General features: G+C 38.6%; 1 protein-coding gene across 3 annotated transcripts in view; it reads right to left on the reverse strand.

Annotated features, from left to right (window-relative positions):
• Positions 1–12,372, reverse strand: part of BICC1 (BicC family RNA binding protein 1) — an 89,615-nt gene that overhangs the window by 19,565 nt on the left and 57,678 nt on the right. For 2 of the 3 annotated variants that reach the window (XM_050976226.1, XM_009087549.4), the window contains exons 4-7: positions 3,350–3,429; positions 2,018–2,176; positions 1,029–1,082; positions 14–208 (exon numbers count right to left, since the gene is read on the reverse strand). In XM_050976226.1, coding sequence (XP_050832183.1) covers positions 14–208; positions 1,029–1,082; positions 2,018–2,176; positions 3,350–3,429 — 488 coding nt within the window. Of the gene's footprint in view, positions 1–13; positions 209–1,028; positions 1,083–2,017; positions 2,177–3,349; positions 3,430–7,909; positions 8,034–12,372 lie in introns of those variants that run through there. The other variant, XM_030241309.2, reaches the window with a different exon arrangement.

Raw genomic sequence — 12,372 nt, forward strand, 5'->3', positions numbered from 1 at the left:
GGAGCAGAATTACCTTCACAGCACTAGTGTTGTTTTGTGACCCTCTGACAATGACTGTAGCACCATACATTCGAGAGCGTTGTTTGAAGGAAACTGAAATGTTGTAGGTCTGACACACGTGCTGAATGGTTGGAGAATTAGGATCTGGGATGGGTTGGAGAATTCCAGCAATAGGCAATTCAAACATGAGTACCAATGGAAGCAGCTCCTACAACAGCAATGAAGAGGAGATAGTGAAAACCAGACCCATACTCAAACTACAACAATGTTATTCCTCAATCATAATGTACTGGTCAGTGATGATTTAACTGACAAAACACATCCTCTGCCCAGAGTTCACGGATGAAGATATACTGTCACTTGGAAAAAGGCACCTCTTTTTTTCAGGAATACCAGAGCAGGTTTTTGGTTTTTTTTTTTTGAAGAGGCTTTTTTGAGTTTTGTTTGGTTGATTTTTTTTCCTCCAAAGTAGCGGGAGCATGTGGAATAAGGTTGTGTGACATGTCTGGCTCAAAAATTGCTGTAAGCTTCTGGTAATTTATTTGATTTTTCATTATCTATTCCAAAATACACATAAGAGTTGAAACTATAAGGAAAAGATAGAAAATAGATACAAGTGGAGAATGACACTGAATTATTTACACAAATTATATATGAAAATGGTTAAATGTGAGAAGCAGAAATTGCCTTTCCCAAGTCATAGATTCACAGAGGATGCCTGAGCTTCCACAGACCATCTGTGGTAGGTAACTTAAGATATAATTTTCTACACAGTATGGAATTAATTAACATCTTGCTTAGAGTGTAGACTTCATGTTCAAGACCCACTTTGGGCCAATTAAAAATTCAGCCAGAATGTGAATCACTGTTACAATATCCTTGGCATATTTCTCATATGGATACTCACATTTGTTCCTACATTTCTGCTGTCACCAGACAGAGGCAGACAACCCTAGGGTTCTCCAAACCATGCATTTTTCCCCTGACAAGTGTTTTTAGGGGTACACTACACTGAGCTAGAGCATTACCCGAATTCTGACTCTTGCAGACTCCACTCCAGCTGGCTGTCCTGCAATAGACACCTAGAAGAGCAAGAATGTGAAAAACATTGGATCATATTTTCAAGCGAGGAATGGAGAAGTTATTCAGATAGCTGTGGTCTCCTTAAAAAAAAAAATCTAAGAAAAAAAATCAACATATTTCACACTTGCTGACATCCTAATTGCTCTCTAAACACTAGCTGAGAACTATAGCCAATATTAACAAAATGTTTCAGCATATTAGGTTATATATATTTAAGCAACTAAAAAAAATACATCAAAAAATACGGTGCTTTAGGTTAAATAATGGAATTATTACTGTATACATGTACTCAATGCTAATATTCAGACAACAGTAGATTTTCCCGAATGTTTTGGAATTACTGCATTTTGCTCAGCAGCCATTAGGATGCACAAAGTGGGAAAACTAAGTACAAGGATGAGAAACTTGAAAGTAAACATTCCACCAATATTAGCACTAGAAAAGATGAACAATTCAGGCTCAATGATTTATTCTAATGAATATGAACTTTACAATAGGACATTCATTTCTGCTGGCTATTTGCTAAGTTTAGTCTTCAACAAAGTTACACCATAAGCAAAAAGCATCAAAAAAATCAATCAACATGCTGAATAAGTCATTGTGTTGAATAGGAAAAAAAAAATTACAAAAGCAGATTTTTTCATACCACTTCTCTACCATTCACACTAAGTTGCTGACTTCTGTAGGCGCAAAGTAATTTTAGCTTAAAAAATTAAAATGATTCATGAGCCATCACAAATTGTTTCCATCTGTTTTTAAAGATTTGCCCACTTAGGAAGCTCTGTACTTTCCACACAGTGTAAAAACCAAAAATCTATTTCCCTGAATATGAACACACCATCCCCAAAAAACCCATATTGATGAGAGAAATTTAGAAATGTTTTATACTCTCAGGAATTACAGCACAAATGAGCTCAGTATTAAAAACACTTACTTGGTTGCTTTTCTCTGCTTGATTGTTCCTATTTGAGTCTGGAAAATGGATATGGCATCCCGTTTCCTCCATCACTTTTTTAATATTATTGCCACCTTTACCTATCACATGAGAATGTTCTGTATGTGAAACATCCATCTTCAAGGTTACCCGATTGCTCTGGAAATCAAGCAGCCACAGTTTGACTTGGTCACAGCAGAATCCCAGTATTTGAGTTTTTAACAGTAATGTAACTTCAAGAATGACATCAAAATTGTATTCCCAAAGTATTTTTGCTATTACTTCTACTCAAGGATGATGCTTTTTATAGGAATCAGTTGGATATTAATTTGGTCTTGTTTTCTTTCTAGTGAGGAAATAAATAGTGGAGATAAATACCCCAAAGATCCATCTTCAAAAACAACTAATGCTTTTAAAATACCCTTGAACTTTCATAAACTGTGATGTAAGTGTCCTTTTGCAATTGATTCCGATTTCTTTTAATTCCATGTTCTTTCAATTGAAATCACACACCCCTGTTTGATCTGAAAGGAATACATTATGGAGACTCTGCAAATCAAAGCCATGGGACCAAGTGACTGTTTTTTCTTCCTTAAACAGTTTGGGGTTTTTTTTGGTACATGAATTTTTAAAACACACAAACACTGCCTACAGCAATTCTTAAAAGCTCTGTTGTAAACAGCTCACAATAATGTTGTTAATAGTTGTTTAAAAAGTGGTGCTTATCACTCGAGTGAGTGCTCCTCTTGGCCATCTGGCTCAGAGAGCCAGGAAGGGCCATACAATTACACAGGAGCCATACACACTGCCCCAAAAGAGCTGCTGCTGAATTGAAATAATCTCTGATGAACAGAAGAGACCCCAGCCAAAATCTAGATGTTTTAGAAATTCTGGTCCTGATGTTTCAGAGTGTAAGAATAGAGTAACTGTTAAACATAAAACAGCATAAATGCTCCTAAAATCAAATTTCAAACAAACAAAATTTTAGGTTCTCTGAAGTGGTTGCATAATCTATTGCTTGCAGTGAAGCTGTATTTCACATTTTGAAGTAAAACCCCAATTCAATGAACAAATCACTTATGCTTGTAGCCATATGGCTGCAAATATTATTTCTATATAATTCAGATCTGGAAAAGCTGCTTCAAGCAAGTATTTTTCTCTCAGAATGTTTAAATATGTGGGTATGCACCAATATCAACATCTGCAAGGCATTTATTGGAGACTTTGCTTCAGAGCTTCCATAAATACCTTCTCTTGAAATGTGCCTATTAAAGAGATCAATGTCACCACGAAATTAGGGGCTAAGGTGTCATTCTAAGAAAGTTTTCTTACTTTTGTGTCCAAGACAGACATGATTTTCTCTTTTGCTTCCTTAACGTTCTCTTTTTTTCCAGAAACTTTAATATGGGGATCTATAAAAGAAATAAGCTTGTAAGAAAAATACAGTACAATATCTACAAAAAAATTTCCTCACCGCTCAAATAAATTTGAGCCCATTATTTATAATTCACTGATAAACCATACCACCAGCCTTTGGGATTCAGCTGAAGGCCAAAATATCTAATTCCATCCATTCTGCCCCACAATTAGGATTACCAGATGAATTTATTAAACGTGAGAACCAACTTAAAATAAATAGAAATCAAATTCCAAATGTGTATCACAGTATCATAGACATTGTCTGAAATGCAATTACACAGCTAAGCCACCATATCTTCTCAAACCAAAAGTAACAACAGACAACTCAAAGCTTTTTGGCAGCCCACCAACCTCACACCCTCCCTCATCATCATCACTTTGACATATTTAATTAGTCTCTACAAATATTCTTTGCAGTTTTAACCTGACACTAAAGGTGTCTCCACCCAAAGTTTTCTGACTGCAGTTATCAAATGAAATTTAAATGACATTTTATTAAAGCAAATTGCTAAAATTCAAGTACATAAATTAGCAGGAATACCAGCTGATGGTGGGTTTTGCCCAGTGAGATCTAAAATACTGCTTCTACAGCCCGCTTGGTTTACATGATAATTTTCAGACCACTGCCCTTAAACAACACAAGGTGTCGGGCTGAGCTAGCAGGGGCAGTTCTGCATCCCATAATATACACCTGGTCAGAGAGTACAACCCCGATTTTGGAACTAAATCAAGAACCAATTACTGCAAGTGGGAAAAGGCATATCAGCCAGTTTAGCAGCACCATCTGGTGTCCAGGAGCACAAAGTGCCACAGTGCATAATTCCCACCAAAACATGAAATGTGAGGTCAGTTACAGCAAGCAGAGAAATGCCCAACTCCCACCCACATTTCTGTGTGCTAGAAACAAGGGTATGATATTGCAGGTGATGCCTCTTGCCCCTGTTCTTGAGCTCTCTGCCCTTCTGCAGAGCCTTTTTCTCCTGTAATACAATGAACTGCTCTTAAAACAAAAATTCTCCATCCTCTTCTGACTCATAATGTAATTCATTATGCAAGGCAAATAGATATATCTTAGGGAATATAAAAATAAATATATTCTCAATGGCAGGAGAAAACAGCTGTAACACAACAGATCTGCCTTTTGCATCATCTGGATGATTGAAATCACTTCCCTGCTAAAGAAATGTGAAATAATAAAACTTTAAGCTGTAAACCTGTTCTCTTCAATTGAAACTCTAAGTCATGCCTGGGTACTCTTTTCATTCCAACAGTAAAAATAAGCCTCTAGTCCTTACCACTGAGAACTTCTGAGCACATTCAGCTGGGGATACAAAAACACTGAAGGAACACAGGATTCACTGCCAAGTTTCATGAAAGTCAAGAAAAATGCAGCATTTTGAGTTCTGAGAAACAGATACATTTTATTTTTTCAAATGGAAAAACCATAGTCACAAAAACATGGTACTCACATAGAACCTACGGAGGCTTCAAAAATCTGCTGCTTCAGCCTTTCACAATGGAGCAAAGTCAAACAAAAACCCAACAAAACAGTCTTAAGGGCAAATTTTCTTTTCTTTTTAAAGCTGACAAGAAGCCATGTGGTTCTAATGCATTTAAGCTGTGAATGATATTTGAAGTGGATGTTGCAGTCAGAAATTCCCAGAAGCAGATTCTAGCACAACTGTGTGTGCTCCAAGTGCTCTTCATATGCAACCAGGAAAAACACAAGCCCAGACCATCACCACCACTGTGGAGCTGATTTATACATATTTGTAAACATTGTATTCAAATACACATTTGATTATATGTAGGCAAATTACCTGAAACCAAGCCTGGCATCCTATTAGTACCAAAGGAGTACCAAAGGAGATTACTATCATTTCATAATATTATTTGCTCACTCATGAGTAAAAACACAGTTTAGAACACCTATTTTTTCTATTGCTCATCTCAGCTGGACACCTCTTTTCTGTTGATACTGACAGCTTCAGCCAAACATCCTGTATTTCTACACTTGTTTGTTCTTTTAAGATGAAAAAAAGCTCAATTGCTCAGTTTAAAAACAAAACCAAAGAAAACCCACAAAGCAAAAAAGAATCCACTGATGCCAGTGACAATTCCTAAAATATGCTACCAAGTCTTTTAAAATTGGTCTTAAGTACCCTCTCCTTAATTGACTTCTTCTCAAGGACACAGTGGTTGGAAATGGACATGAAGAAGGTCAGTATAAGTTAAAGAATTTTCTTCTTAAAGAGGTGTTCACTCTTTCCTTCAGTGAAACACTATTTAAATACAACATCCTCATCAAATTATGCCTGAAAAGAGTTACTTGTAATTATAAGATTTTGAAGTGTTTGAATTGGCCTTACATGAGTTGAAAGCACATTGAAACTAGGTATGATGTGCAGGAAAACTCACAGGTGCCCAAATAACAATCAACAAACAGATCATTTCAGCAAACAATTAAGAATTTACATCATAATAACCTGATTTTGTATGTATTACAGAAACAAAATTTCTTAATATAGCTATGGAATCAAACAGCTTGTTTGCTTTGCAGCTGATTCCATGGATTAAGTTGCATTTAATTTAGAAAAAAAAAAATCCTACCATGTCTTAGGCACTAAGACAATCTTGTTTGGATAAAACTCTATATTAATATTTGAGTTACCTCCAGCAGCAACACACTGTTATAGCCCCCCAAAATCTCCATGGCACTCTCAAAAGTGTGGGGAGGATTGTCAGGCACAAAACTGTGCCAAGTGTGACGATGTCTGGAAGTGACAATGCAGATAAGCACACAGCAGCCCTCCAGTCATTACTGCCACTGATCCACGTGGCCACGGCACCCAGCCCTGGCTGGAGGGAAAGCACCCACTGAACCAGGCCAAACAACTGCCCTGGCTGGGGCCACAACCATCAACTTCTGTCCAGGTGATGCCAAGTCATCCCTCATGCCTAAGGAACACAGGGCTTGATGCCTGTTTTTACTAGGGGAAAAAAATTCACCTTGTTTGTTAAGCTCCTTAATATAACTGGGACTATGCTCCATATAAAACTAGAGAGAGCAAAGAGCAGGTCCCTACCATAAATAAAGACATGGGACACCAAAGCTTTGCAAGCTATTTGCAAACACAGAACAAAGGTCTGTGCACTACATGCATATAATTTATTTAAAGTGTAGTATTGGACCCAGGAAAATGTTTTAACTCGTAAGAAAAAACATGATTAGTGTCATGCAAACTATTAAAAATGCCATTCTATAGTAATCCATCTTTCCCATCAATTTTGAAGGGCAATATATTTTTCTTCAGGAATGGAAAAGAAAAAATTCATTTTAAGAGGCCTTCCCCCCTCAGTAAGAATGGAGGAATATTTACATAGAATAGAAAGCTGAAGTTACACAACAGACACTGCTGGAAATTTTTCTCAGCAGTCTTCATTTTGCCAGACTCCTGCCTTCAAGTGGTCTTTTATTGCTCCTATCCTCAAATTCCTCACTCCACACTTTGGCAGAGTTTCCTCTCCCCAGTCTTTGTCCACAGCTACACCAGCAAGCCTCCAGCTTTATTGCTACTATTGTGTGTGACACTTCAGCAAACAAAACAAAATTCCTCCAAGCAAAAGTATATTTGGGCCTGTGCAAATGCATCTACACCAACTTCTCCCAGGCAAGAAATATTTCTAACAATGAAGCCATTTAACTGTGTAGGCCTCTCCTGAAATTCAAGTGTTAAATTTAATGTCTGGGGCAGCTCTTTAGACTACAGCTATGCATCCAGCTTGTTTACAGGATGAACAGCCTTAAGTAACACAAATACCAAAATACCACTACTCCAAAAATAGCCAGACAACTGGGCAACACCAGGGCAGATGACAGTCATTCTTAACGAGTGCCTGATTAAGATCTGAATAGCCCAAGAGTATTACAGAACTTGAGCCATTCAAACAAAAAGACAAAAGAGACCCAGCATTTTTAAGGGACAAGTTATGAGAGTCTGTCCCAAAAGTACCAACAAAGACACACTAAGCTATGTGAGAAGTTAAAAAGAAAAAAAAAAAACCCTAAAACAAATTAACACATAGAAATTGGTATGTTCTCATCTGAAAGGGCAAATACACTGATCACCCTACAATAATATGAAAAAAATAACCTATAAAACAAGCAAATTAGGCAAAAAGGTCAAATAAGGCTTCCTATTAATATGGAACAAAGGATAATTAAATTGAAACAATTTACTTAATGCCCATAAATTAGGAAATACTGTGTGTAAAGTTTTAGGAGTGGACATTCACTTATCAAAGTAGATGATTGGTAATAGCCAAGAGAGACTTGAAATAGGCTCAAACTATTGCCATGGAAAAGCAACATGAAGGCTAAAAGCATGGAGCAAATGCTCAGGAGTAAGGGCACATGCAAAGGAGCTTGACTGAATAATATAGTAAATTCAGCATTTGGTGCTGTTGGCTTACCAGTTTAAAAGAGTTCTTATCCCCTCTCCAATACAACTCAGGGCACTCACTTCTCCTCCCAGTGTCTAAACCACAGAAGGAAAAAGCTACTCATGTACTAAGGCAGAAAGCAATGAGCCACTTCCTACTGCAGCCTCCTGAGTACTCTCAGAGGTATCACTCAACAACAACATGGAGTATTTTTCATTTGGGGCTTGTCTTTTTTCTTGCTTTTTAGTTGAAGTTAGACAGCAGCATCATTTTGTCTGAACGAGATTTCACCCAGCTAACTTAGGCATGATCAAAAGCCTACTCAGAGCATCATAAACCTCAACACAGGCTGCAAGCAATTAATAGTGTCTTCAGAGGAGACATATCCTGAGGCTCTGGGCATTCTGGGGGATCTGTTTGTTGTGGACAAACAACTGATTATGAAATGTCTCTGGGAGGAGCTAGAGCCACTGCCTATATTTGAGCACACATTGGAAAGACTTTTTGTCTTCTCAGCATTTTTTCACTCTTAACTTTCCCCATTACTGGCACCTACCTCCAAACCATCTTTAGAAGAATTTCTGTTCAACTCAGGAGATGAGAAGGAAGCTGAGAAAGAGCAAACCCTTGTTGCACTGTTCTGCACACTGTTCCCTCCAGGGAAGGCAGTTTACTCACAGCCCTTCACTCGTGTCACAGTTTGGTTGCTGTCATACTGTCACCTCAGGAGCATTAACCACCAGAGCACTGCTTTTCAACCCTGCCCTGTAACAGCTGCATGATGGGCAGCCAGCAATCCCCCCTCACTTCTCTCCACCATTTATAGTGCCACACTTACACACACACATAGACAGGCAGACAAACAGATATTCACAAAGCAGAGACTGAGTAACACACCAACCTTTCACACACAGAAACCTGAAGAAATGCAGCACAGCATTTGGTAGAGCAGAGAAAAGAACCTTGTTTCTCAAAGATTTCAGTGTAGCTCAAAAGAAAACACCAATATCTGCAACAGGCTACTTAAAATGGCTCTTAGAGTGAAGTATCTGTTTGATGCAAGCTTCACAAATTAAAAGAAATGAGATGCACTTGTACATGAATCATAGCTGAATTCCACATTTGGATCTCCTAGCAGCTTTGAAACATCCCAGCAGAACACTGAAAATTCATGTTCAGAATGCCCAGAATTAAATGAAAATTAGCCAGAAACATCAGATAAGCTTTAAAAAATAGATTACCTGTACAACATTACGTTTGGAGAAATAAACTATTGATGACTGGATTTCGGACCACTGACAGAGGAAATGAAGTTGAAAAGACTTCTCTTAAAGCATAAGCAAAGAGGGAAGACAAGGAAGAGGTAACAGATCATATGGCAATTTAAACAGAAAAGTGACCAGATTTCAAGAGAGAAGGGGAAGGCCAAGTTGGAGAAGAAAACCTGAAAAGAAGAAATGAGAATGAATTAATTGTAATCACCAAGACACTCCATTTCAGTTACACAACTTTAGTTACCACCACGATCAGCTTAAATTCCTTCTTTTACTTCCAAAAAGAGCCTTCAGGGACATTTTGCAAATACAGTCAGCTACAAAAAGGCACATGCCATGCAGCCCTTCTGCTGCCTCTTGGGCAGCTGCTCTTCAGCCTTTAGCCCAAGCAGCCACCCAAAGCAAGGCAATGTCTCAGCAGGACACAAAGCCTGTTATGGCTTATTTTCTTTCAGCACGGACACAACAAATTCACAGTTCATGACTTAAATGTCTGTTGCCTTTGTATCTCAAAGCACAAACACCGAATCACAATGCCTGGGAAAGAAAATGAGAAATACAGAGAGGAAAAAAGCTAGAGTATTTTAAGATCAGCTTAACAGAGGACCTAGAAAACAGCCACAACACTCCTATCACAAATAACACCACTGTATCTTCACTGCACACGGACTCATACTCAGGGTTGCAATTCTGATGCAGAAGTCATGAGATAATTTTAGTTTCTCACACACACATTCTCAAACACGTCCTTGTGACTGCGTTTTTCTAAATAAAAAACATCATCTGACTCGTGAGCTGAAGCTCATGCCTGAGGCTCAGCCTTCCTTGCAGTGCTCCCACATCCAATCCTTGGCACTGCTGCACCTTTGAATGGCTGCTCTGACAGACTGCACCCACTGTGGGAGCTGGGCTGGACACAGCTACTGCAAGGAGGAATTCCGTGGCTGGACCACCAGTATAACAGGCAGTTGGCAGCTGATTTGGGAAGAGACCTTCATCTTCTGAAGAGCAGTGACTTAAAAACTTCTGCCCTTCTTTTCATGGAGGGGTTCAGAGCAAGCAAACACTGCCCACACTGCTCCTCTGCAAGGGTAATTTCTTTGTGATATAATGAGAAATGAAAACACCAAACACCTGAAAGATGCCCAGTGTTGCCTTTCAAATCAAGAAGTCATTCCTGAGCTGTTCTTAGATGAATTTTCTCTGCATCACTTCTGTCCATCTACCTCTCCCAGTATTACATTTATAGCAAAACTCACCTCTGGGAAATTAATCACCTGTTCAGCATCTCTGCAATGTGAATTTCAGCAGTCACTGATAAATTGCATTTAGTGTCCCAAAAACTGAGCTTAAATAGAAAGATGGACATCAGAGTGGAACACTCTCAGTCTCCAGTTTACCTGCAAATGCAGTGCAGAGAACATTGCAAGGTATCTGCTTGCTAGAAGCTCCTAAAAATCCAAAACCAACTAATTCCAATTTTCACTGAAAGATTGTGACAAATTTGTACTCTCAAGTAATTTAATTAAGCAATAAGTTTATATAACTACATTCCAGGGCTTGAAATTTCAGTTTTACTACACTTACTGCCAAGCACACTCACTGGATGTTAAGTCCCTTGATAATTCCCTTCATATTACAACTGTGTTTGTATTCTACCCCTCCCTTGTCTGGCCAAATGTAAGCAAACCACTGCTCTTCACAAAATAACACAGCAAGCCCTGATCAAAACCAGAAAAAGCCCAAAATCTTCCTGCTTTTACAGGAATAACCAAAGTTCAAATCACTCTTGTGTTAAGTGTAGTTACAATACAATGCCCACCTGCTGGCTCATTTGCTACCTAGTTTCCTCAAAACATTCACCAAAGTGACCATAAATACATTTTATCTTCCTCTGAGCCAGTACAAATCCATGAGTTTAAGCTCTGGCGGCTGCAGGCACACAGAAATGAGATAAAAGGCTCAAGCAAATGTGACTTTCTTTAAAAGCCTCCTTGCCTGTCACCTACCCTGCAGAATTGATGGCTGGGGCTGCTTTCTGAAGTGGCAGCAGTCTGGGATAAGTGACTCCAGCAAATGAGGGATTTGCTGCCAGCTGCTGGCACAAGGGATGCTGTGGGTCTGTGCGTGTCTGACTGCTCGGATCAGAGAGAACCAACACCAACTCCTGTGGCTGAGTTTCAAATGGCCTGGGATGGTCTTTCTGTCCATTTATTTATTGCAAAACAGGGAGGAGTCATCTGTGCTTGAGTCAGCTGCTCCAGAAACAAAAGAAATAAACAAACTTGTGATCTAAACACAACAGTTCTTTAATTTTTAAAGTACACAATTGGGGGGTTTGGGGGAATTTTCCTTCAGAATGTAAGAAACAGTCTGCACTGACAGTTTCTCATTTACAGAGAAAGTTAATAAAAAGCAGATGGAGGTCATAATACAGCAACTACAATACAGGCTGTAATTAATCTGGCACTCCAAACAATCAACACAATGTCAGCAAGAGACTCACTTTAAGTCGCAAGTCAATTACAGATTGATTAAGAGCAATGCATTACAGAAATTACTGACCATTTACAAAGTTGCACTGAGGTAACAAATCCTTCAGCTGCAACAGGTACTCTGTAGGTTAATTAGGAAGCTTAGCACTGAGTACTTAAAGTGAATACTTGGGAGAAGTACTCAAAATAAAAAGACTTTTCCCCTCAAAATCTTCACAATCCAAACATCATAAACACAGAAAACAGTGGAATTTTTCCACCTTTACATCTCACCCTGAGGAGAGCAGCCACCAGCCAAAGAAAAACTGGATAATTCACATGAAATTCACTCATTTCAAATAGCAAAATATGCAAACACCGTCACTCTTGGCAAGCTATAAAAAAACTACACTAGAAGAAAGTGAGGCATAGGAAGTTTGGGCCTCCAGGCAGAGAGTATGTCTGCTCAGAAAAACGGTGGCAATGCTGCTCCATTTGAAATGCTGTGTTCACCTGAAACTGTTTCTCTAAAAAACAATAATTACAGTCCCTTTCCAGCCAGCTCCTACAAATATTTAATGTCCCACCAATTTGCATCAGGAAAATGTAGTGACAGCTGTGGATGACCAACCTAAGTCAGCTGAAAACTGCCCCCACAGTTTAGCTGTCTAAATACTTATGGGACAATACAAGTTTTCCATTAATTGTAGCAAAATAAAATTCTAGCTCACAAGTATAGCAAAAA

Source organism: Serinus canaria, chromosome 6 (assembly GCF_022539315.1).
Source record: "Serinus canaria isolate serCan28SL12 chromosome 6, serCan2020, whole genome shotgun sequence".
Taxonomy (NCBI): Eukaryota; Metazoa; Chordata; class Aves; order Passeriformes; family Fringillidae; genus Serinus; species Serinus canaria.